At 41.9% G+C, this 27,348-nt stretch overlaps 1 protein-coding gene across 1 annotated transcript in view; it reads right to left on the bottom strand.

Moving 5' to 3' along the window:
* KIF5C (kinesin family member 5C) overlaps nt 1-27,104 on the bottom strand; it is an 89,854-nt gene extending 62,750 nt beyond the window's left edge. Inside the window, exons 1-2 of the mRNA XM_026089022.1 lie at nt 26,977-27,104; nt 1,705-1,795 (exon numbers count right to left, since the gene is read on the bottom strand). Of these exons, the coding sequence (XP_025944807.1) occupies nt 1,705-1,795; nt 26,977-27,102 (217 nt within the window). The 5' untranslated portion in view covers nt 27,103-27,104. The remainder of the gene's footprint in view (nt 1-1,704; nt 1,796-26,976) is intronic.
* Nucleotides 27,105-27,348: the final 244 nt, after the last annotated feature.

Here is a 27,348-nt window from a genome sequence, read left to right as displayed (position 1 = left end):
ACCTATATTTAGGAGGCCAGGCGTTCTATATGGTTAATGAAAGAAGACTTAGACACTGACTTAGGTCTTGTGAATTGATCTCAAAGAGGTTTCTCTCGGCAGCCTGAAAGGAAACCAGCTTCCACGGATGATACAAATGCCCTCCTTCGCAAGTACACATATAGCAACACGCCGCTTCTGCCACCCCAGCAGTCGTTTGCAGTTAGAACACAAAAAGCAGGAGTGGCTTCGCGCGTGGCTCCCAAGGCCTCACCAAACAGAGTCGAGAACACGTTCTGTAAAAGCCGCGTGAGCAATCGTGGCAAAAAAAGGCAAAACAATTATTTGACGCCAACTGTACAACATGAGCACATACTTTCGATATTGTAGTTCAACTTTTGAAAGTTTGGAAAACTGCTTCATGTCTGGAATCTGAAACTAATGATTTCTAAGCACTACAGCTCCAGTCCCACCAGCTTTTAATAAAGGCTTACCCATCTAAATGCAGAGTTACTGTAATTAGGCTCGCCCCTGAGAACAGACAACTCAAGTCTCATGACTCATTTTCTCTCTACAACATCAAATAATTTAGCTTCTGGTCCTGAACCCTAGATCATGTGCATGTTAATTTGCTCAAGGCTCTGAGTGAGCCAACCAATTTCCTCCAAAACAAAATCCAGGATTTCTCATCAAGACCATTCACTCCAGGGACCTCTGCCCACAGGCAGCACATAGGAGCTCTCAAGAGATTCTGCTTCCTGAATAAGATCCTACAGAGTTCTTCAACCCTATTCCAGTAGCCCCTGCACCCTTGAGCAACCCCAGGTCTCGCATGCCACAGAAATCCCACAGCATTAAACATCCAGCCTCGTGTTGCTATAAAAGCACAACTCAGACCAGCTCTGACACCATTTCTGCTATTTTGCATACTTTGATTTAAAAACAAAAAGAGAAGCAAATAATCACATCTTGGGGGAACAGGGATACTGCACAGGACTGGAGAACAACTAGGCCCAGTACTACCGGTAACCTCTGAGCTGCTGTGGCAGTTGCAGTATCATCATGGACTGACCATCAGTCAGAGGTCAGTGGAGGGGCTGAAGGTGATGTTGGGGCAGGCAGGGGGTGGGGGGAAGAAGTATGACGGACAATTAAAATGCTTCAGAAAGATGATTCTCAAGTTAAATCTTAAAACTGAAATAAGCTTATGGAGGTTTTGTTTCTATCACAGTGCTATCTATTAGGCACCTGTATTCTCATTTCATTTTTAAATGCAGACTATCTGCATGCAAAGCAGCTGCAAAATCAGCATCTTTTACGTTTTCCTTAATAGTTCATCCTTCCACTCAAAGACACAGCTTCTGCACACTAATATCTCACTGAATACTCTTACAGTGCATGAAGAATGTGCTTTTTGACATTTACCATATATCACAAAAGCAAATATTGCATGGAATAACAGTCGTACATAAGGAGATACTACGGAACAACTACTCCAGGTCCTTCAGCTACTTTTTATTAGTCTTTCCACACAAGTTTTTGTCCTTGAAACAAAAACAAAACAACAAAAAAAGAACCCCCCAAAACACCCATACTTGGAATTACTAAATCACTAAACTCCAATACAGACAATTAAACACCTAATATCTTATCTTTAAACAGCTTGAGAGAGCAGGGGTGCACTCTTTTCCTCACCAAAAAAGGGAATACAAAAACAACACCTACCTTTAACAATCTGCTTGGCACAGGCATTATAAACTTGTTCCTGGGTTGTATTAGGAGGTAACACTCTATCAAAGACGTACGGCTTCCCTTGCTGAAAACAAAACAGAAATTTTGTAAGACAAAGGGTTTTTTTTGTTTTAAGTAACAGTTATATAGCCTTCCCCCCCGCCAAACAGGCAACCTGAAATGCAGAATTTACTTTACTGCAAAGGAAGACATTCAATGTAATGGAAACTACAATATTTCATTGACTAAACAGATGTCACATCTCATGTTCTCCAAAACCATCTTTTCTGTAGTCAGCAAATAAAAAGCAGCATGTGTTTTCTGTGCATTCACATTTGGGTCAGTTCACTGCAGTTGCAGGAAACAATAAGCTGAAATATAATCAATTGAAAGCTGATTATTTTCTCCCTCTCCTAGGATTTAAGGGAGAATATCCATATAAATTTTTGCAAAAGATGTCAGAGGTTCATTACAGCAAAACAGTGAAAGCTGGGGTGGGGCGAGGGTTGGTTCAGACCAAAGAAATTCAGAGTTCTGTAGGTGCTGAAAGCTCCCTTCTGCTGACATTGAGGTAGCACAGCACATTACGTGTTACTTCAGCAGAATCAGCCTGGCTTCGTTTCTATGCTAAAAAATGCAAGTACGTTTGCATGTTGGTAAAATCATAGGGTAAACGCAAAAAAAGGCAGTCCAGTCAGTATATTCTGTTGTCCTGAACTTGTATTTTATTCAAAAAAAAAAAAAACACAACAAGCTTTTTATCCTTAACACCAACAAATAACAAGATGTCCTACATAAAGAGCTCTCAAATGATGTTTTGAATTTTAATCAGGGCCATTTCCAGGTTTTGAACCATCACAATCTCACCACAGACATTTAGTTTCCCCCTTTTCCTAGATATCATCACAAGAGATACTTATTCACATACACATAGCGTGCGACAACCAACAGGCACACGCACTCTGGAAAATTCTGATTGCTCTTTGCAGCAAGCAGAACTGGTTACAAAAGAAACACTTCCCAAAAATAAGCTCAAAAGGCACTTAAAAGACAAATCAGTTTAAGACAGCAGTTCAGTTCCTTACAACTCAGTAAAAACAAGGAAGACATTTACATTTAAAATAAGATTCCTTTACTTAATTACAACAAGCAGATATGTAAAATGTTCTTCCCAACCTTCCAAAGCCTGTGGTATTTCCCTTCCAAGATGTGACACGGGCTCCCAGAGCAGCGTAACAAGGGCTGCAAAGCTACCCGATGGGTGCGTATGTGCCCCACGTAGTAGTCTCATTCTGTCCAGCCAATGAGCCATTGCTGCAGTTTGTAGCCAGCTGTTCAAACACTGGGCTCAATGAGCCATCTTCTCGTCACACTTTGATTTCACTTCAAGCAGATCATAAACTTACACTTGCCTACTCCTTAAAACTCAGATATTTAACAGTCGTGGGGAAAGGCAAGACAAAAGTATTTGCCTGCAATGTGTTTTCTTAATGCTTCATCCAAGTATTTCAGATCTCAAGAATAAGAAAGCAACTTACAACCCATTTAGAAAATAATTCAGGGTAACAGTTACGTGTGGCCTCATGCTGGTATGGGGCGAATGCTGGGTAATCCAAACACGCCACCCGGTGAGACGCCAGCGGGAAGAGGCTGTTGAGGCCAAGGCCACCACTGCCACCGCAGACCTGCAGGCTCACCCACTGCAGCCTTGCTCCCCAGAGAGCAGTGGGACTGCTGGAGAACTCCCCCGTGGCACCTACCCCAAACTCCATCTCCCCACAGATGATGCACATTCTGCAGCCCTCAGCTAACAAAGCTTTTACACAGGATTAGGAAGGTTTCCCAGCCCTGCTATAACTATCCTGGAATAACTCCTCCAGTGGACATTTACCTACTTACCCACGTTTTGCTTATTCCAAATAGTAGATAAGAAGCCCTAATCAAAGAGGTTAAAGAACAAATGGACATACAACCTCAGCTATCCACTTAACCAATTTATTTCCTTTATGCCTGAGTTGAGGCATATTAGCTAAGCAAAATGGGAGACTAGCAGAGAGCAATGCCAGTGCCTCATTGTACCATGGCAAACACAGCACTCCAGGCAAACACTGCTCCAGTGCAATCAATCCAGCTCTTCCACTGCGCTCTCAACAACTATAATGTCAAAGAGTCTTAAAAAACAATCCATCATAACTGTGCTGCATGCCGTTGACAAAGGCACTAGCTGCGACTGTTATTTATCTATCAAACTGAAAAGCTGCAACTGTAAGGCAGCAATTCAAAGTGTGCTGTACAAGTCAAATTTCTTCCCCTGGACTTTTTTTTTCCTGGAAAGCTGAACATCAGCAGATAAGCAAAAACATAGGAGCCTGGAACACCAATCACTAATATCTAAAGAAAATGTATATCAAGGATCACAAAGCTGTTACCACCAACTGCACAAAATAAGACAGAGCTTCATTACCCAGCCAGCACGTGTGCACGCATGTGTGAGATCTCCGTGCTGATTTTGGACAAAGACAGCTCAGGGCTCATGTCGCAGTGTGTGTGTGCGTGTGTGTGAGATTTCCTTACTGATTTTGGACAAAGACAGCTCAGGGCTCATGTCGCAGTCTGCAAAGGAGAGTATGATGAGTGAACAGACCCTTCCCCATCTGTCCTCAGTTTGAGAGTTCACATCACTTTTGTTCCACTATACCACTCCCCTACCCTAAATCCTCTTCCCACCAGGGGAAGAGCTACCTCCGCTCCCCAGGCTTCTCCTCCTTCTCTTACTTCCTTTGTTCAAAAACTTGAGTTTCGGATGTTGGGGAAGTGTCTTTCAGTGCCTTCCCCCCCCACCCCAGTTCAGCTTTCTAACTCTCCCCCATCTCACCAGCTCTCTGCGGCCCAGCCAAGGCTCCAGCTATCCCAGCCACCCCCTACTTCTTGGAGTACTCCTCACCTAAACCGGGTCAGTTTACAGTACCTTAGACCAAGGCAATACCTCCAATTCGGAGGAAAGCTTTGTGCAGTTTAGCTGCTCAAATACACTTAATATATAGAAGAAGTTTGTCCTGATCAAACTGCAGGGTTTGGGTGTTTCCCCCCACCTTAGTGTTTATAAGCTCATTAGTTTTTGACAGAATTCTCTCAAAATTAACAAAAGGCAAATCCATCACAACAAAGCCAACAGAGCCCAATCCTTTGTTCCAGATCAGAGGCACAGGGAGAGCAACTATGGAGGTCATCTGAATTTTTTAGTATGTTCCTAAACAGTACATTTTTCCCTATTGTCATTATCAGAAATAAGACAACCACTCTTTTCTTTTTTTCCAAATGCAACTCAGCTTGAATTAAATATCAAAATCAGGAAGATTTCAGCCGTATTAGAAATTATAGTTCAGGAATGAAATAAGCGGCTAAAAATAAAGTGTTATTTTATGAGTCGATACTATCAGTTTTATCTGTGCACCTTCTCCACACATTATTTTTCAAGCTTTCTTATTATATACAATGTATTATCTCATACATAAATCACATCTTCCTTCCTATGTGATTACTTCCTACAGTCTCCCTGACAGTCTGTTCCATTAACTTATGCCACTGCTGCATAATGGCTAAGATAAGTGCTCAGATACACCCACACAATTCCTGTTGAAGTTGTATTGACAGCAAGATAAATTCTGTTCTGGCCCTTGGATATCACAAAGAATGATGCTATTCATACATACTGCCAATTATTATTTCACCAGCTTAATGTTTAGAGTTTCCTGCTAAATTTACAGAATTGGCATTTAAGAAAAAACATCTTTGAGTCAAAGAGGATTTCATAAGAAAGAAAAAAAGAATTCTAAGAATAAATGCAGGCATCATCAAAACTATTATTTTTACAAACAACATCACAGAGCAGTAAGCAAGAAGCTAATACAGTGCCAATTAAAGACAACCAAGTACAGTTCCTGTTGCCAAAAAAAAGTCTCCTAAATACTATATGGACAGAAATGAAAAATGGTTCAGTGCTTATGGAAACAGTGCTTATGCTTCAGATGGTTCAGTGCTTATGGCTAAAAATTAGGAACCTTAATGCAATTTCATGATTAACTCCCTGTTATCTTGGGTAAGATGCTTAGGGTTGAATCCCCAAATGTATCTGCAGGTTACAAAGCTAAGCAACATGACATCCAACTTTCAGGCACACGACCTCAGAGGTGGAATCCACAGCGCAGTGTTGAACCCCAAGTTCTCTTATAAAAAGCACGAGGTGAGTCAGATGGCTCAGAACAATTTCCAGCAGCCAGCATATAGCTCAGGTATAGAATTGCTCATCTCAAAAGGCAGGAAAACCACAGGATTTTGTATGCTCTTTTGCTTTTGGGGGTCTGTAAGGAGACTATCAAATCAGATCAGGAATCATAGCCTGATTCCATCTCCCAGAATCAGAGCTACCACGCAGATCTGTCTTAAGACAGATACAAGTTTGCTCTGCTTGAGCAGAAGGTGGCTGCGAGCAAGTTCTCTGACTGACTGGTGGTTGTGAACGCAACCAGCACAGTTCTGACCCCAAACATACAAGCTCTGCTGATGGCAGAGGTGAAGCACATTCATACTGGTCTGCAAAATCCCATGCCAACGTATCCTTAAGAGGGGACACCATTTTGATCAAGCCTCAAGAAGAGGTCACACGTTCACTTTTAAGTGATATAACAAGGGATGTAAGACAGAATGGCAGTTCAAAATTTGACGCTCTTCTCTGTGTAAGGAGATTTCAACCTTAATTCCCACCTCCTAAGAAAGCCAGAAGGCCATGGGCTGTATTTGGGTACAGAGCACAGCCCTACACTTCTATTGTAGCTGTTCTACTGTACAGAATTCAAGACTTCCTAAATCAGCACAGGTATATGCTGATAGTTAGGGCACTGAAATGGGCAACAGATTTTTGTCTCACCTTAACACCTTTCACATTAAGAAAAGGGTGAGAAAAAATACAGAAATCAGCTTTTGCAGAGACAATCAGAGGCAGTAGTTGATCTTTTTCAGCATGTTAGGTCACTCCATGTAAATCCCTAGTGTTGGTGTCTAAATCCTTCCTTGATGAATCCAGAGAAGTTCCAAAACTGTCACCCTTCTGCAGTAACCGTAAGAGCTCAGAGGCGGCTTGCCTGTGTTTTCAAAATGCAAGGAACAAGCAGATCCCTTTGCACTACCCACACACACCTGAACGCTCGAAGGGCTGATCATCTGACATCAGACAACTGACCACGAACCAGAGCTCTCACCACACCTACACGGGCTTCCTCACAGGCTCTTGGCACAAGCTCTCCAGCTATGCCCGCCTTGTACTCAAAGGCTAGAGCACAGTGTGTCAGTCATCTCTCTCAATCCAATTTCACTTGTGCAGATAGCCTCTTCCACTAGGAAGTGCAACATCACAAATCATGGTAGAGTAAGGGCTCCAGCTAGAGGGAGCAACCTTGCTTACCAGGCCCCATGCATTAATCTTGGTCATCTGTCTCCTCTGAATTTCCATCTCTTCCTGCCCCTCAAAATAGGAGCCTTAAAGGAAGTACTGTTCTTTTCCCCACAACCTGTTCAAATAAAGGCATCATCTTGCCCTCCAAGTAAAAAGGGGGTTCCAGTCATGTAATCATCAACCAATAGCTCAAGGACTTTTGGTCCTTGCAGAAACAAACTGCCAAACCATTTCAAATCACATGGCTTATTTTTAATCAGATGAGTTACTTGGCAAACCATGACTACGCTGAAACTTTGTCATTATTATTCTGGCTCACTGCTAATTCAGGTCAAAGAGTTCTATTGATGTAGTTAAAATGAATCATCTATAATTGGGCTTAACATATCATACAAAATACCATTGATAGCACATATAACAGATGAGTATACAGGTGATGAAATCATGGGATATGTAGGAGCTTAATTAATGGGAAATTATTTCCAAGCTAGTTTTCACTACCTTAAGTGCTCTTGTAGGAAATGTCTTATAAATACAAAACATAATTACAAGACTGGAAGTCAGAATTTTACAAAGAGCAGAAAGCAAAATATTACCAGAGGCAATTCAATTTTTCAGTCAAGACCCATCCCTTGCACAGCACTGAGTTTCTTCCTTGAAAGGTAGCATAAAATATACTACTTCTCTCTAGCCTTAGTTGCAAATTAAAAAATCTTTATTCCATTTGAAAATGTAGAGACCAGGTTTATTGAATGCTGCATCAAACATTCCATTCACAAATAGGATAAATAGCTGCCCCTGCAAATTTGCCCTGGAATCAGAAAATCCAGGGTTTTTTTTTCCTTTATCAATTATACAGATTCTGCAGCTACAAGGATGTTTGCTATTTTGTTGATAAAGCAAAAGAAATGAACAGGACCTATGTCTTCTGAAGCTCGCTCTCTCTCGAGAGGACTGAAAACATTAAAAACAGAAAATAAGTGCATGTTAGTAAAACAGTTAAGTTTGGTTATTCTCTTTTTCATTTATTCAGTTATACTGGCTAAGGAAACACTACTGCCATCCCTGCCATTTTCTAACTTATTCTTAAAAACATTACTAGAGTAACAGTTTACCCAGTGGACAAGAATTCAGAAGACTTACAGTTAGGTATATATATATATAAAAAAAAATTACAGAACTTTATTCAGAATAATCTTAATACACTACATAGGATTGCAAAGTATCTCCAAGAGAAACTCCTAAATCTTGGCAATACTCCTAAAACTCAGCCGAAAAATAAATTAAGGCAAGCACTCATTGCTCTGCAGTGCCTGTTTATACATTTGAGTCATGAAACAGCATCTGACAGAACACAACATTACTTTTGCATAGAGGCTTAATTATTGATCCACCTTATGAATATTTCTGCAGAGTCGATGGAGTTTGGCACATGGCCAAAGTTCCATTTTTAACTTTCAGCAGAAGGAATCTTTAACTCCTCGTAACATATTCAGTTTGTAGAAAGTATTGTTTTATGTTGGTAGCATATGATCACCTGCAATTTAGGAAATGAAGTTTTAGATGAAAGAAAAGCTGTTGAACAATTTCTAAATGCATGACCTGAAAAACTCACTCAAAAAAAAAAAAAAAAAAAAGCAGCACTTGAATTCTTTTTTTTAATATAAATATCTCCCAATGTTAAATAATACTCTTCAGCAATGTAATTTTGCCCCTCTGACACAGCAATCCTCTGAGTCACAGCTCTCCATTATTATTTAATATCATAAAGCTTGTCACCGCTGTCCAGAGGTAGAGATGGAACCAACGCAGTCATCAGTCAACTCGGACCAAGCCAAAGCTCTAACCAGCGTTTCTCAGCCTGCGAGATGGGATGTTACTAGCATAACACTATTCACAAAAACTGCAGTGCAAAGCATCTCCCAGTCTCTAGCCTTGTCATCACATAATAAATTCCCAGCTGACAAATTCTTAGAAGATAGCAGCAAAGCTGGGGCTAACGGTTCGAGAAGCAACGCTCTGGCCTGCAGCCAGAGCCCTAGAGGCGCCGTTGCTGCTGGAGGTCACATTGTGTTGGAAGCTGCAGTGCAAGCTGAGAGTTGCCACCAGCTCCCCGCACCATTAGAGAAGGGCAGCCCTTACTTGAAGGCAACTGTCTCGCTCATCCTACTGTTCTGGGACTCTCAGACCTTCAGCAAGGCCATAGCAGCTCAGCTCTGGAGCTCTGGCAGAGAGGAGGAAAGGCCCAGGGACACAGTCTCCCTCAGCTCCTCTCCCTTCTCACCCTCCTTGGCGCTGCAACGGGTCGCGCAGCAGCTCCCAGCGCTGGGGGCACCCTGCAGCCGGGCAGGGAACGCCAGGACGCAGTCTAGCGTAAGGATGCTGTGCTACCGGCAGCACTTAACAATCTGCATATCATTTGGTACCGCTTCCACTGTGAATGCTAATACCGTTAGGGTTATCAATATCCTGCCAGCCCGCTGGCACTCTGCGCCGCACGCAGCAGCTTGTAGATCTGGGCCTTGATTACTTAACGGCTTATGTAACAGCACAGAAATGGGCATTTGAACAGCACTGCAGTTTAAATTAATCTCTGAAAAGATGAAGCTACGCTAATGATGAATGGGAAGACTGACTTCTTTTGGTGCTCGGTATAACTTTAGTCTAGAATGTATGTCATGCATCCATTTTTGGACTAAGAAATTAAGATAAACGTTTTAATTTTGTGACAGAAATGGAAGTGAGAATAAATTATTTCATCTTTCCTCATCTCCTCACAAAATCAAGTTTTAAGTAGAATAATTCATGATTATTTTAGATATGTGATAAACTACGTATTTACTCCTGTCAGTTCAGCAGCCCTCTCAGCTTTACGGTATGCAGATCACAGCACGTAAAGGAATTAGATAGCTGCTACTTGAACAGTCCCAACGCAAGCAGCAAGAATCCTCTCCAACTCGATCCCTCTTGTTTTTACGGTAGCTTGCATTACTGTATTATATACAATAGACCAGTATTAGTTTAATTTAATACACTCTAATAGATCTTTTCAGACCTATTCAAAGCTACCTTTGTAATCTACTCATTTTACTTCAGCAAAGCACAGACCAGCTTAATCTAACCTGTACACTTCAAAATGCTACTGTCGTTTCAAATGCTGCTGTCGTTCACATTTCAGATAAACATCCTTCCAGGTTCTTAAGTAAACAGAAATCTGGTAAAGCAGCACTCAAAAGTAAGCCAGACTCAATTTTCCAAAATTTCTCTAGCTCAACCAGGCTCCAGCATTTCACCAAACTTAAACTGCTCCCTTATATCAATGGGATAGAAGAATTCAAGAATATAGAATATGGAACTGCATATAGAACTAATGTAAACTAATAGTTTGAAAAGACAAAAAAAACCAACTCACTTTGTACAAGGAAATAGCGGAAAAGGTACAGTTTGTGCAACTTCCCTAGATGACTGAGACCCCCATTAACTGCAGGTCTTTGTAATTTTAATAGCAAGAGAGAATGGAAAGAGAGAACAATTAATTGTCTGTTTTGTAAGAATGCCATACAAGATAACTTCTATTCCAAAGCCATTTTAAAAGTACTATTTTGATGTTATTTAAATAACAATTTTTTTAAAAAACAAACAAAAATCACGTAGCCAGAAAATAATTTAATATAAAAAATATCCTCAGGCAGCTCCTAACAGCCTCAAGGGAAGAGGGCTCAGACAACACTGTCTCATGGGATATGGAGTTATGGGAATAAGTTAGAGTGGAACAATACCTCTCCTTACCATGGGGTTTTATAATACCATTTATACAAGCCAAAAAAGGGAACAGAGATATTTCAAAATATGAACTGAAGCATTTTTTTTGGTGAAGTAAAAATCCCAGGTAGGTTGCTGACCATCAGCTCTACCTACAGAAAAAAAAGGTGCAACATAAAACAGTCCTAGTTCAAGACATTCCTACATCTTAATTCTACTGTGGCAGCATTGTGTTAATCTTCACTTTGCTTAAGATATCAGTTACAGATTTATGGGGGAACTAGATGGCTTAGAAGGTCAGTAATGGGATACTGAGCACTATCAGTTGTAGATTTAAATCCAGCTCAGGTCAGCAGAGGTCAAAGTGAGTTTTATGGACTAGTGAGACCCTCTCATCCAACAGCTTTCCTTTCAGCATGCTCCACAAAAAACTAGGGTTGAAGGGAATGAGAGAACAGATTGGTCCTGGAGTGTCCTGTGAGGTTGGACGTATATGGGCAAAAAGAAACAAGTGAGATGCTTGCATTCCCACTACCTACACTGAACAGCATTTGTTCTGTGGAGAGAGCATTTCACAAGAAAGTATAAGACTGTCACATTTACAACTGGTCTGTATATTAATTCAGCCTTTCTGGGATTGATCCAAAGCCACTAGTTTACTGCGTGACTGAAACCTGAAGATGGAGTTACTCAAGAGTCTCAAAACTTTCCCGCAGTCACAACAGAAATGAGCCCAAAGTTCAAAGCTAGGGTAGGTGCAAGTCCCAGCACACCTGTATTCCCCAAAGTGACTCCCTTCAAGCTACAGCTGTGGGGAGCCAAAATGACATCTGCATGACGGCACACCTGTACGGGCAAGGTTCTCGGTGTGGGGCCATGCTCCACCAACCAGGGCAGAATTGTTCTCACCATATAATCACAAGCAGCAAACTATAGAGCCAGTAGCAAAAACTGGTGCATGTAGATTATTTTCCTCTGCCCTTACAAAACTGAGAAATCTCAAGCATTCAAAAGTCAAAGCTAGCAGGGTCGAAGAAAGTGGAGCATCCATAGCCTAGTGCAATAGTGATACTCCCAGAGACCAGGAAGCAAGTCTGACTCCTTCATATGTTGGTGATTGACCAAGTCACTGATCCACTGGGGAAACCAGCAACAAAAAGCTTGGACTCACCCAGTTTGCACATTGAGATACTAAATTCCAGTAGTGCTGGGAGCTTGAAGTTTTAGTAACCTAACGTTTGAGCAGGACTTTGAAAGCATATAACGTAATAGAAACATTTTTATCATTAGTTTGCCCCAGCGTCCCTTCATGCAACATAACCAAAACGTATACATTCAAAACATATTAGTAGGATTAATGAAGGATAATTACAGCTCAGCTATTTATGTACTTCCCTCTACCTTTTTCCATTGAAAAATGACAGTGTGGAAAAAAAAAAAACACACCAAAAAAACCCCCCAAAATAAACACCACCCACCCACCTGAAAGGGCAGCAGTGCAGAGCTTTATCGAGCTTTGTCTGTAGTGGGATCCGATGCAGGGCTGCACTAGCATTAGCTCCTACCATGCCGTGTACCCGGCTGGACCCAGTTGTGCCGTATGCTGGGAACGCTGAGATTGGCACCCTAACAGCCGTACCAATAGCTACAATTTGAGCGCCAAAGAGCCTTCGCAGAAGCTCAGATGTCAAGGCAGGCAGAGCAATTACCCTGTCACCAAGCAATGCAGACGAGTTGCTCCTGGCAACGATCCTCTTCAAATATGGACTGAGAATAGCGTTCACGAGAGACCCCCCCCCTCGCCCCCCCGCCCCGTACAAGGGCAGCCATTTTGATTAGCTTCTGTACATCTGCCTTTTCCCTGTTCCGGTAGCATCGACTCTGTAGCACCTGGCAGAGATAAGTGGTGCTTTGTGTGACGTACTATTAGCGCGAGGTACTTGCTTCGAAAATGAAATGTATGTCTAAAAGCTTGTTAAATAGGACTAGGGAGAATGATTAGTGCCACCCAGGGAGGAATGCACAGGAAGGGCTGTGTTCTGGATGGTATTTGATTCCCATTTCGAAATCTGGCCTCTTTTCACTTTGGTAATACTTGTATTGGATTTCTGTCATCATTTCTTCTGATGCTGTTCTCATTTTGCCCAGTTTCCTCTCCTCCCGTCACTTCTCCCTGTTTAAGGCAGGCTTTCTCTCTAAGCAGGGGTGGAGGGCAGAGGAGGGAGCATCCCTGCCAGGAGGAACGAAGTGCTCTCGGCACCTGCCGAACACAAACTGGGTCACGCAGAGCTTCCGTTCTAACCTACGGGAGCGCCGACCGGTCCCTGCGATATGTCCCCTCTATAGAGAGGGAAATCAAATTCCTCCCACCCATAAGCTTATAGTCCACAAGCTCCTGCTTCTTAGCCTGTTAAACTAATTTCCTGATATATCTCATGTCATTATTTGGAGAAAGAAAACAGAACCCTCAACTTTAAGTGGTATGTCCAAGTCTCATAATTTTGGTACTAATCATCCAGGCTCTCTCAGGACCCAACATTTGGGGTCACAGCTTTTAAGAAAAAAAATTAAAAAAAAAAAAAACACACAACTTTGTCTCTGATGTACTGGCTGCTAGGGAAGCTTGAGTATGAAGCTGTTAAGCAGACACCCCAGTGTTACTTGTAAATCCCAATGCTTCTGTGGCAGCAGAGTCAGGATACTGCAGTGCTTTGTTTGGTGGTATCGAGCAACTCTATTCCAGAAGAGGCATTTTTATATGTACCTTTAGCTCATAAAAATCACATCCAGTAATCAAATAGGCAGAGACAAATATCATGCTCACAAAAATACTGAAACCCTTACAAATGAGAAGTACCTCCTCCTCCATAATTTTGCATGAATTACCATTAGGAAAATAGAGCATTTAAGAATGTTTTTCACATTTCTGATGATTTATCAGTAATGCATTAAGTTAAACCAATGGTCAAGAAATCCAAAGTTGTTGAGGTTTCATTCAAAATTCAACTGGAAGTGATTCCAAATGGCTTTGCATTCAGTATAGAGAGAATGTCTATGCCAACCTGTCCCATACGGAGAAATCTGTAGTGACAAATTGCATTCTCCTGGGCAGCTGACAAAGCGGTTCTGATTAAGTTACTATACAGACTGCAGTTGAAACAGTTACACAAACAATATGAATAAAAATGGTACTACTGAGCTAGCTGAAAAAAAATACAGACACACAAATACCTTCCTATGAACCTTGTAAGAACAAAGAGATGGAGAATTTTGTTTTGAAATATATTGCTTGGATCTTTGTTAGTAATTTTTGTTCTTTTAAGTGCAGAAAAGGATTTTTTGATTCATAACCCCTTCCTGTGACTTTACTGCAGCTAAAAATGCACACAGCTTACATATATAGCACACTTCTTCTTACAGCATAGCAATGAGATCAGCATACTGGCCCCTTTTTCCACTAAATTATCAACACACAGGCAAGTCTGGCTATAATTATCCGGCAGTAATTCTATTATCAGATTTAGTAAGGCTGATGTATTACTTCCGCATGTTGGTACAATCTGGTCTGCCACACTGTTCTCTGTAGCGTTCATGAGGCACAAAAAGAGAGCATGTTAAACACTTTCAGATGCAAGTGAAAGCATTCCTGCTTATTTGCCATAGTGGGTGAAGAAACAGATGAAGAAAGGGCCAAGATCTATCAGACAATAGTCATATAAACACAGTGTCTACCTGTTATATAAATGATGATTCGGGTTTCTATTTCTTTCAAGCAGAAATAAACAAAACGTGCAAGACACCAAAGGGCTGTCGACTAGCAGCCTGCCCTCCCCTCACAGCCGCCCATCTAGAGAGGCTGAACATCGCTTACTGCGTGCATCCAGGGCAACAAGGTATTTTTATTAGCAATTCTCTACTTAGCTGATCCTGGGGAAAATAAATAAATAAATAATCAGCCATGTATCTATCAGAGGCGTATCAGCAGGGCAGCAATGCTGCCGCTGCTCCTTCTACGCGGCCGCGAGCAGGAACTGCTGTGGCTGCCCGGCAGCGCGAGGAGCAGAGGGGCTGCCTCCCCTGCGCAGCCGCAGCACACGCGCTCCTGCACTAGCGAGGCTGGGCCACGGCACGCAAGGGGCATACGTTATACAGTTACTGAGAGCTCTTCAGAAAACAAGGACAGATCAACAGAGGACTCCAAATCAATCCTAGAGACAGAAGCCACCTCTCTCCAAGTCAACATAATTACTCTGAATTTCAAGGCGCACTAGCAAGACTATGTAGACACACAATTAGCTGTTTCGTCTTTCAGGTTTTTAGCTTTTTAAAAATGGTATTCCAAATGACTTTCTCACAATGAAACTGAAGTGGGGTTTGGTAGCTACCATAATACTAAAGGTACTACAAGATCATCTAGTTAAGCAAAAATCCCTGTACAGAAAACCCTAAAATTTAAGCCACCAAACCCAGTAATAGTTAAGAGAAAAGGGAGAAGAATTTCCTTTGTATAGACCGGTGACCAAAGAAATTACCTCTTATATGATTTCCCTAAAGACACTTACAAGTGTCCAGATTTGATAAGTTCCAGTACAACATTTGAATATGAAACAAGCCAAATGCAAAGTTTTACTAAAGGTAACAGATTAAGCACTGCATCAAGCTGGAAAAATGAACTCATCTCAGTTAAAATTCTGCATTTGTATAGTACTGCCTTCACTGAAATAGTACATGTACACATCATAAAACTAACAAAGTGAGAGCTCACTTAAAATTAAAAAAGCCTATCTTAAATGATATGCTATTCATCAATTCTGATGAAAGGGAATAAAGAATGAGGGTAATAGTTCAGTCTGCTGCTAGAAAACAACCACATCAATAAGCCTTTCCATTAGCTCCGGACATCGCCAGCCTTCCAAACAAACAAAAAAAACCAAAACAAAACAAGGATAACGAAAAGCCAGCCCACCGCACACGGCACAGGGAGCAGGCTTCCCCGGCAGGCAGCTTGTACCTTTCCGTCATGATGATTAACTGCTTGGAGGTCTACTGAGCACAGCACTTTTCCCTGCAGTAAACGAGGTAGCCAGCTCCAAATTTGCTGCACCTACATATATTCGTAACCATTTCAAATAAGCAGCCTTTAAAAAATTTAGATTATAGGATGGAGACTGAAAAATGCCAAGAGGAGTCACTGCTAAGGGAAGCAGTTTCGCGGGAGTCTTGGACGTTCGCAGCCGGCGTTCCGGGTGCCCTGGAGAAGCAGCCGCGCACCTGCCACGGGCTGTGCCAGGACCACCCCCAGGACCACCCGCTGCTCGGAGGCGGCACGGGCAGCACTCCAGTCCAAGGCTAAGAGCGGCGAACTGCACACCGGCGCTTTCTAGTTCTCGTTCTTATTCCTCCTTCCGACATTGCCTTAAAAACTGCTCTGTATAAAATCACCTTCTGTACTTCATTTTTCTTCAGCTCTTAGTAGAGGAGTCCTATGTGTCTCCATCACGGAAAGAAGGGATGCGATTCCTGCATAGTGCTCAGAACTCCTCAACAGTGAAATGACTGTGCTGGCAACAGTTTCGTTTGAAGTTTATGGCTAAGGCTATTCTATAATACCTACAAAATCCGGGCTGCACATAAAGTAAGCAATGGGTAGAATAAACCCTGTATTACCAATATAAGCAAACATTTTTGTCTAATATAAAGAAACATGTCTTTCAGGATAGCAAGATTAATTTTATTTTAAGATTTTTATTTGTATGATTTAACTGCTTTCTTTTTGGAGTTAAATTTTAAAAGATACCATCAAGTGAAAAATAATCAAGCAAATGTGTTTATCAAATGACAGCAGAATTTTCCACTGGGTATTTATAGTTGACCCAGAAAGTGGTAAGAAATTAAAATGCACATAGATATGAAGTAATCTAAGAAGAAAAACAAATTAATAAAATTGATAGAAAATGGGTGGAGAGCAGAGGGTGATAGTATTTTGAGACCAACAGGTCAGTCTTTAGTAGTGGCACCTTGCATGATTGGCATGGTGGCAAAGTCAGCGTGGGGGTGTTAAAGAGGAATCGACTGCTGTCGTCAGAGAGCAAAGAGATGATATGGGTGCAGACAACTGTGTTTGCAGTGTAAGTGAAACAGGTCAGCTACTAAAAGCATCAGCAGTAAAATTGGGAAGTAACGTGGCTTCAGAGTGTTATAGAAGTCACTGTATTTAAGAAGGGCACACGGCATTGATCAAGCCATCAGCAAATCCTATCAGGTACACAGCAAACACGGCAACATTTTCTGTGCCTGTTCCAGCTGAATTAGCCCAAGCACCTTTGGTTGGAACATCACCATGTGTTATGAGCTAGTCCAATATACAGATTTTCCAGCTGTATTCTGCACTTCCCTCAATAGGCTCTAGGGCCTGCAGGTACAGGTGCTCAACTACCTGTATTACAGAGCACTTTATTCAAAAAAACCCCACAACTTTCACTAGTAGTAATGATTTGCTCTAAACAAATACAAGTGAACAATATAAAATCTCGAAGCTCTTTATGAAGTTGCATGAGCATTATTATCCACATCTCACCACTGGCCTAAATACAGAGATTCAAGCAATGCACAAGAACTATATAGTCAAGAAAAGAGATTACAAATGCAGAAAAGTCAGAGTTCTGTTAACAGCTTTGCTAAAAATATTCCCTAACCCAGTTATCTCATTTCAGATAATGGTCTCTTGCACATTCTTCACTAAGTGAAGGAATAATTTAGCGGCTAGAGTGTTACTTGTGTACAAGAGATAGATACAACTTCTCCACAGATTCCCAGTGTGACTTTAAAAGTCAACTCGCAGCCCCTAAAATGAGGATAACGGGTCTTCCTCACCTCATTGGCTGCTGCAAGGTCAATTAAATAGAAGAGACTGTGTCACAGCAACCATTGTGAGAAACTATAAATATCTAAGATAAAAGCAGGAATATTCTGTTCAGGAATACAGCCCAAGTTACTTATCAAATGGCCCAAAGGCTTACAATAAGAAAATGTGTTTTTCAGTATCACATCTTTCTCATGCAGCAGAAATGTTTAAGAACAGCTTCAAAAAAACCCTGTTTTTCCCAGAATCTTACTGCTCTCTGACCCAGAGATGGTCTCTTACATGAGCCAACAGCATCTTCTATCCATCTTTATAATTAGGTAGTGGAGTAAGATTTCATTCAGCAGAGAGTGAAGCACTGAAAAAACAAGTCACTTTCTGCAAAGACATCTAAGAGGATTACTATTAAATATTTAAGGTCCTATCTCTGAATACTTATTTCTCAAGGGGGAAAAATTCCAACATTCTTGTTTTCAATTAGGGTCTATGCATTTTCGGAGGTTGTCATGGGACCAATTATCGACATTATAAGGGGAATCTGGTAACAGTCACGTGCATTTCCAGAACATCCCAGAGAAAGTCAAGATCCAAAGCTGCCTCTATTAAATGCTGCATTATTTTAGATAAAGCCAACTTGTTTTCATTACAGGAAGCCTTTTGAGAAGGGTGGAAGAAGCCATAAATATTTAGAAGTGATCTGGCTCTCTCCAGTAGATGAATAAAAGTAGGAATCCATCAGAATAATGCCATAATGCCTCTGATTCTACATCTTTAGAACACCAAAGGAACCCATTTTGGGTATTTTGAGATAAGTGTTTTGTTTGTTTGTTTAAATATGCAGCATTTTCACACTCCCATACTCCCAAACCAATTAGTTTGAATGAAGGCATTTTCCCAGTTCACAAAGCCTTTCCATGGAAAAGTACCATTATCCAATTTGTACTTTCCAGTGGAACTGGGGGAGGAAAAACAAAACAAAGCTAAACCCACACACACTGGCAACACTGCAGTCAAGTCATAAGTGTCAAACAATTACTGAGCAGCCCTAAATCACTTTTCTGCTCCTATACACGCAGTGTCAGCTGAAGCATAGTTTACCCCATACTGCACATCCAGGCTATCGTCTCAAATGCCTTGCACCCCGTGTCCTTTCAGTTTTCTGCCCGCTGCCAAAGAACGCACTCGGAAGTCTCCTGCTTCACCCTGCAGCATCCCGGTTCCCAACAAAAGAGAATTCAGAGCAGACCCTGAACCAAGACTCATTTCCACACTCATTTTTCAATCTGAGTGACTTGGTATACACGCTTTAAGAATGAGTGCTACTTTGGCATGACATCTGAGTTTTAAAAGGCTGCAGCAACATAGAAGTAAATGAAAGAGGGAAAGCAAAGGGTCTGAAAGTATTTGGTAGATAATTGCATTTGGTTGTGCTTGGCTACATTAAGATACACCATTTCAAGCTCAGAAAGATCTAGTGAAAATGGACACAAAGTATCCTATGCACAAGACTTTTTCTCTGTTTAAATAAATAAATGTTCTCTTATGTAGAAAGAACTTTTGATGAAAACATTCATGTTAAATTCCAAATACACTTTTGTATTCAACTAAAGCAGCCAGAATTTAACAAGATAAAAAAAAGCATCAGCAACCAAAACGTTCCAAGCCACAGAGAGCTAACGGATGACATTTGGATTATATATACTTCTTTCCAAAGCAGGGAACAGAGAGCTCAACTCATTTGTTTCTTCTGTGTTATTACTTCTATTTCCTCTTCAACATACATCTAAAATTCACCTTTTCTCCATCTTTTCCCTATTACCAATGAAACCAGAGCGCTCAGTTTATGCACACTCAAGTTTTCAAACAAGAGAACTGACAAATACAGATGACATAAGATATTTAACTTCCATTTAATACTGTCCTCAATGGAGGGGAAAACCCCTACCTAAACTGCTACAGAGAAAGTTATACTATTAAAGGAGGATGAAATGCCAGTTATCTTTTGTAATGGCTTTTATTCTTCTGGCACACAGTTGGAAACACAAGTAAGTTGTGGGGAGGTGAGTACATATCATTCCCCAACAGCTTCTTTTCTGCAAATTAAGCCTTTGTTTAGGGCAGGAAGCTGTATGACTACACCGGGGGGGGGGGGGGGAAGCATTCCCAGACTTCCCCAAATACTTATAAATCTGATTGTACCAGACTGAACTGGCATTTCCAGAAATGAATCCAAACATCAATGACTAACAGCTTCACAGAATAAGAAACAGACTGCAACAAACGAGAAAGAGGCAAGCGAGTAAAGAGGCCGAATATACCCAGGTGGCATTCTTCTGGTCTAAAAGAAAGGAATTTTGTAGGAACTAGCAAAATAAGGACACCATTGAGACAGTTAGTTGAGATTAATTTCCCAACTGTCTTGAAGCCTATCCTGTTGAAATAGATCATCTACATTAAGTTTCAAAGATTTAACTACAAATCCATGTTTTAGACATAACTATAGGTATGCAGAATGAAGATACTTCTGAAGAACAACACCTAAATGAGACTGGGAAAAGATTCAAAAAGCCTTCAATGCCCTGAGGAAACACAAAAGGGATATTGCTTTGGTGAAAATAATGAACTTTATATGCTGAATAATCATCTTTCTAGGACCACCAACAATAAATAGATGCCACTTTCACGCCATATTCTTCCATACGCAATTACAGCTCACTTCATTTTCAGAAAAACACATACAAGTACAGCTTCATCAAAAAAGTATACATTTATTTATTTTCCCCTCAAATTCAGCACTTCAAGACAGGCTTGAAAGAATATCCTTTCCAAAAGGGAAACAGCAGAGGAACCTTCACAAAAACAGACAGACACTCCCCAAAACACACTACCCATTCCAAAGTAACTCTCCATGCCAAAATATAGCAAGAATGTGCCATGCAATGTTTTTCAAGATAATTATTTTGTTTTGAACCTTAACTGAAAATTAGAAGACTGGTTCAACACCAGCAGACTACCACAAGTAGAATCAGCTGCAGCTCTTCCCAAAATACCTGTTGTATAACTTGGGAAAACTATAGGTACGCAAGATGAAGATACTTCTGGTATAGATCAGTCATCCTCCGCACAGAAACAGATACACAATGTTTTAAAGCGCTGCGTGCACCAAATCCCCATGCAAACTCAGCATCACTGCAGAGGTGTTAAATTTCTCAAGAAAGTTGTTTCCCCATCACACACAGACCCAGCCTAGATTACGGGACTGGATAGATATGAAGTCTGATAATGGAAAAGCAGATATGCTTAGATTTTGGAAAAACTTGAAGACCTTTTTGCAAGTCCATATCAAGACAGATTTTCTCCACTGACTTGTATTACAGAAAAGTAATTAATATTGTACATTACATTTGCTTTAACGTTTTATGGAAGTATATTGTATTTCTTGATAATTAGATCCCAAACTGCTTTGCTCTTTAGCCAACGCGCTATAAGAACAGAATGAAAGAACTACTCTATCAGTCATCCTGTCTCTCCCAAGATTTCAATATTCTACACAAGCTCCTGAAAATAAGTATGAAGCACAGCAGTATGCCTTAGGAAAAACAATTATTATTTCAGAAACCAAGCACATGAGCAATTCCCTGGATGGCTACCACACAGTTGGTTCCGCAAGGTATAGAAAAGCCATCCTAACTCTGGAACGATCCTGTATTTGTTGCATTTGTTACCCAAATAAACAGCAATGCACTATAAGCTAGGTTTCCTGTTCTTCCTGAGCTACCTAGTGGCTTAAACTACCGAAAGGAATCACCAGAAAAAGCAAGTGCCAGATCTGTCAGTCATGAGCTGCTGCTTCTCTGGAAATAGTCCAGCCCAAAAGCAACATAGTCCAATGTCACAGGGAAGGAGCACAGCACATCATGGTTTGTCTTATCCACAAAGTAGGAAAGCGCAGCAGGTAAAAAAGGTTTCCAGCTTTTGTCAGAGCATGATAATCTTCCCAAGTCATAAGATTTTCCTAACACTTTGGAAAGATAAGATTCCCAAACAGGTATCTGCCAGATTTTGATGTCTTTGGAGGTCATCAGTTCCGTACAGAGGTCATGCTTATCTATCCCACAACAGTCCTTCAAAAAGGCTGTTATACAAAACACACCTAATCTTCATTGGAATAGAAAAATTAAGCAGAGCTGGAAACCATACCAAAAATGCTTGGTGACAAAGCTAGCCTTAAGTTCCCAGATTAAGTCTTCTACTAGGAAAATGCCATGGCTACATATCAACTGAATTCTTACATCAAGGCTACTTACGCTTTATAGAAAGGAAAAAAAAAAAAAGATTTTTTCCAATTGTAAAATAAAGCCAGCTTTGCTAGCAGAAGTCATATCTCCACTTCACATCCTACATCAAACTGGTATGAGGCAGCAAGCCATACAAAAAGGTATTTTTAGACTGCATCATGAAGAAACCCCAACATACATAAGTATTGTGTTTTGAGATAGATGCATAGCTTTTGCTAGAAGCACAGTGTACCATACCCCATGGAAAAAATATGCAACTTACCATTATTAGAGCATAGGGCAAATTTTTATACCTTTTAAAATTATTATTAGTCATTCACCTATGATTTAAGTTTTTTGGTAGGTCTCTCTTATAACAGTTCAAGATCTCTGAACACGAGTGACAACTGCCTATCAAGCTACAGAGATCTCTGTACAGGAGCAAATTAAGGCGGCAACTTCTTTTAGTACAAACTGTTGACTTTACAGGGATAGATCAAATAAAACATATTCATATTTTGGGGACGGAAATAAATGAGAATTCCTCCAGAAGACAACTTCCAAACAGTACCTATACTGTTTGCCAGAAAGGCTACCCAACAAAACAAACCAACAGAGAAACCCAACACTGCTCAGATTCTACCCCGCCCCCTGCAAAGAAAGAGACTCTCAATTTTTGTTTCAGTCTACTTCATGGAATGTGACCTTGCAAAACAGCAGCGACCACCTCACAGCACCAGAGTATCAAAGGACATTTTTTTTAAGCGCAATAAGCTAGTTATGTATAACGTTTCAGGGATGAAACAGTTGAGGTTTTTTACTATGTGAGTAAAACAAGTTCCTGTAAGGACCCTCACATTTACCCTGTAGTTCTCTGCCGGTTTTCCCACATGTACCTTTGCTGAGAGAGCTTGCAGAGTTATTCTAAAGCCTACCAACACAGTCAGCAAGAGTGCGTGTTGTTAGAAACGTTCTCATCTGCTCTGCCTGCCTGACTCCGGGGACACAGCAGAGGACTGCAGTGCTCAGCAAGCTCAGTGTTCAGAAGTTCAGGCAAAGCTCGGCTTTAAACGTGCCCTCACGTTTCAGTTCAAAAAGCAAATGACAATCAGAATGAAAAATCCTTTTATCCTCTTCCTGATAACATTAACCTTAGGTTTCTGCACTGACTAGAAAGATTAGTTTTAGATGCTCTTCTTCTAAACAGGAAACATTTGCCTCTGAAGAATCAGTCTTCAGATAAGCCTTTTACTAAATTACATTGGAAGTGGTCACTCTAGACCTGCCAGAGAAAGGAGGTGAAAAACCGTCTCATTTAGAATTAAATTCCTCTATTTTTTTAATACTGGGAAAGGCTGGAAGCATTGTCCCCCCATAAGTTTAAGCAGCAAAAAAAAGTCTCCTCAAGCACAGAATCCCCCAAGGCAGGGAGCCTCTCCATCCTTTGCAGGTGCTCAGGAATAAATGGGCTTGGAGGTACTGCAAGGGGAAACCATAAGCAATCGAGGCAGTTTTCTGGCTTATTAGAGCCAACAGCTCCACACTCTCTGACCAGACTGTAAGAAGTAAGCTAGCAAGGAAAATACATTTCTAGGTATGTCAGCCAAAACAATCAATTAGAGAGTCACCTTGAGGCTGCAGAAAACCAAGCAGAAATACAAAATGAAACTGCAGACTTACGTAGCTCACCGCAAGAAAAAGCATTGTATTTATCATTTTTGCCTTTTATTGCCACATTTAAAGATGAGATACATCATAAAAGGCTTTTATATTTAAGACTTTGAAGTGGAATCAAAATGCACTGGGTTTTATCTGTTTATCTTCTCAACCACAGGGGAAAAGTGAGGTAAGACATTTTAATCTTACTGCTCAACTCATAGCTTATCCATATTTCACTGCATTGCACATGCAAAGCCCTAACCACATAGAGATTCATGGAAGAGGCTAGAACGCAAGACTGTGGGTCAAACTTCAACCCCAATGCATTTAACTGGCATTAGGATATTGCCTTAGGACTCTTTGACAAAGAACTCTGAAACATGCAACCATGGGCTTTGTAGAGATGCAGCTTTATTCATGATACAAAAGATATCTTGGAGAAACTCAAGCCTAAGTTGTTAAGCTCCTTCATTGCTGTTTATTTTCAAGAAACAGTAAGATCATTGAGTCTTGACCTTTAGGTTTTTTGTTGGAAAATCTGTTCAAGGCCTAGAAAAGTATAACAGGAGATGATGGTACAATGTCCAGAAAAAGCATTTCCCCACAGTCATTTGTTGGGAAGTAGATTTAGACTTACTTTTCCTGACATCTCAGAAAAAAATAGACATTTCCTTTAACCTGTTCAGTTTTAATTTTTTTCTTTTGTGATGACAAATTCCTGTGATTTTTTTTTTCATTTTTAACAGAAATTGTTAATTTAAACAGAATTTTAAACATCTTCCTTTCCAATATTTTATGAAATAAAGCTGCATTGCAGACTTCTTCCAAATGCTTTAATAAAGCACAGGTGTTCATTTCTGGTTTGTTTTTGTTTTACATAACATTTATAAGAACTTTTTGAGACTAAAACACTGGTTTTCTAGATGGGAGGTCACTCTGATAGTATCTTCCATCAGAATCAGGATTCTTTCCCCCAGCTAAACATTATTTGTTGGATCTAAGCAGTAACAGCAGTGGCATCCACTGTAGATCAAGTTGCACCAAATCTCCATGAGCCCAGTACTGTGAATAAAGATGACAATGAATATGTAAAGATTTTTTATTTTCATTTATATTTACAAAACTGCAAGTAGCTACAAATATCCCCATGGAATCCCAGCTGGATGGTTTTTCTTAGAAAAAGCAGGCTGTATTTGAGGATATTTTTCACTAATTAACATGATCAAGATGTGCATCTAAGCAAGAACCTGTACTTCGCCCTATGAATGGAAGGGAAAAGCATACCCTAAGCTTAAGGCCAGATTTTCAAGATGACTAATAATAACCCTGAAAAATTATCCTGCCAAACTGAAAATACATATGTAAGGATAAAAATACATTCTTTAGAATACATGCATTTTTCCCTCCCTCTCCAGTAATATTCTTTAAACTTCCATGGTAGAAATTGAAGATTGTTGTTATTTTCCCTTTTAATCTTTATCCTAAAGGAATCATCTGCTATCTGCAAGATATTAATACCTTTTCAATGCCTCACAGTTACCGTTATCCCAGACGGACACTTAGCAAACAACGATGCATTCTAAGCTACCTGCACATCCACTGAAGGGGAAAAAAAGTATTCTAAACTCTACTCCTCTGAAAAATTATATTGTTAAAAGGATATTCAACTGATGCATTTTAATCTACTTTTCATATATCTGAGGGTTTACTTATTTAAAGGAAAAGAGATTTACTGGCATATGATTTTTAAGTATCCAGATGATTGTGGTACAGTTATTCCTCCTTCATTCCAAACATCTGCAGACCAAAATGATAGCCCTGTATCGCCAATTGAGATTGATAAGATTCTTATCTCTAACAGATTGATGTGTGTGTTAAGACTATAACCTTCAAATAAAAGAAGTGTTTCCTATATAGCCAAATTAGTTAAGTAAAAATAAGGAGAAATGAGTCAGTCATTTATGTCCAGAACTGACAGAATTTTTTCCCTCACTAGTCCATAATTATTTAGCAGCTTAAAGTTTCTGCTAACTCATAGTTTCAGTAAGAATCTTAACTGAACATGTAAGTAATAGCACATTCTTAGTATTATTAATTTTAAGGGCTCCTTACCATAGCACAGTATTGGTCATATTATCAGTTTAACCAAAGTAGACCTACATATAAAACAAAGCACCAAGAACACTACAGGTTAGGCAGTAAGCTGAAGTCCAAATGAACTTAACGTGTCCAGTATTGTACATCCACGCCCTCCGAGACCACCACTAGCAGACTCCTGAACACCAGCGCTGCTGAGAAGCCGGTTTTGGAGAGCTCCGGCTCCGGGAGCAGCAGGGGCACTTCAGCGCGCGAGCGAGCGAGCGTGACAAGCGGGCTGCGCCATGTTAACCACTCAGCACAGGGGCCACATCCCCAACCACGAAGGGACTCGCGCGATTTTTTGGTTTTAAAGCCTTTACTACATTACGAGTAGCCTAGCCCTTATAAGGTGCGAGAAAAGCTGAAATTTGCCCTACTGGAGAATACGTCGTCTCTGGAAGCGTGGTAATGAGCTGATGCTTAAACATTTTTTTTTTAATGAAAAGAAAAAACTTCACCGTGCGTGGGTCTTTTTTAAATAAGGATATATACCCAGTCTTCAGCCTCACAGCCCTCGCATTCCTCCCCCAGAGACCCGCGGGCACAGGTCCCTCGGCGCCTGGCCAGCGCGGCGCGTCCCGCACCAGCAGTGACGCACCGCACATGCGGCACACCAGGATCGCCCGCCGCAGGGAAGCCGCGCCGAGACACACCGGGCTTCGCTAGCTGCCGCCTCTTTGTCCGCGCCCGGCTCGGGGCGCGCAAGGGGCTCGCGGGCGGGTTTCCGCGGTGCCCGCCGCGAGGAGGGGAGGGGGAAACTTTCCCCGGCGGCCGGCGGCTGCCGCAGCGACCCCCCGCCTCGCCCGCCGGCCCTGCCGGAGCCGGAGCCGGGGCCGGGGCCGCTGCCGGGCGGAGGCGAGCGCCGAGGCGGCGCCTTGCGCGGCCCGCCGCGGAGCGCCGAGCATGCCCAGTGGCGGGGATGACATCAGCGGCACCGCCGCCCCCTCCGCGGCTCGCCGAGGCCGGGGGGCTCCTCGCCGCCGCCGCCGCTGCGGCCGGGCTCAAGGTGAAGGAGCCCCGCGGCGGCAACAATGGGCGGGCGGGCGGCCCGGGAGGATGCTCGGGAGCCCCGTGAGGGCTCCGCGCAGCGCGGGCGGGCGAGCGGGCGCACTTACCCCGATGACCACCGTCTCCTCGCCTTTGAACTTGGGGATGAATTTGTCCCCGCGGAGGATCTCGGCTTCGTTGAGGGGCCGGAACCGGCACATCACCTTGATGCTGCACTCGGCGGGGTCCGCCATCGCGGCGGCACGGCGGGCGGCGGCGCGGCGGGGAGCTGCAGCGAGCGGCTGCCGCACCGAGCCCTCTGCGAGGCGGGCGCTGCGGGCGGGCGGGCGGCCTCCCTGCCGCTAGCGGGGCATGAGGGCGGGGAGGGGGCCCGGCTCACGCACAGCAGCAGCAGCAGCGGCGGCGGCGGCGGCAGCGGCGCACCTCAGCCCCCCGCGCAGCAACCATCGCCGTCCGCCCCGGCGCGGCCGTTGGGGGGG

Source organism: Apteryx rowi, unplaced genomic scaffold, assembly GCF_003343035.1.
Source record: "Apteryx rowi isolate R43461 unplaced genomic scaffold, aptRow1 scaffold_8, whole genome shotgun sequence".
In the NCBI taxonomy this organism is placed as follows: Eukaryota; Metazoa; Chordata; class Aves; order Apterygiformes; family Apterygidae; genus Apteryx; species Apteryx rowi.
Note: the sequence above shows the minus strand (reverse complement) of the source record. Positions and strands in the feature narration are given on the sequence as shown.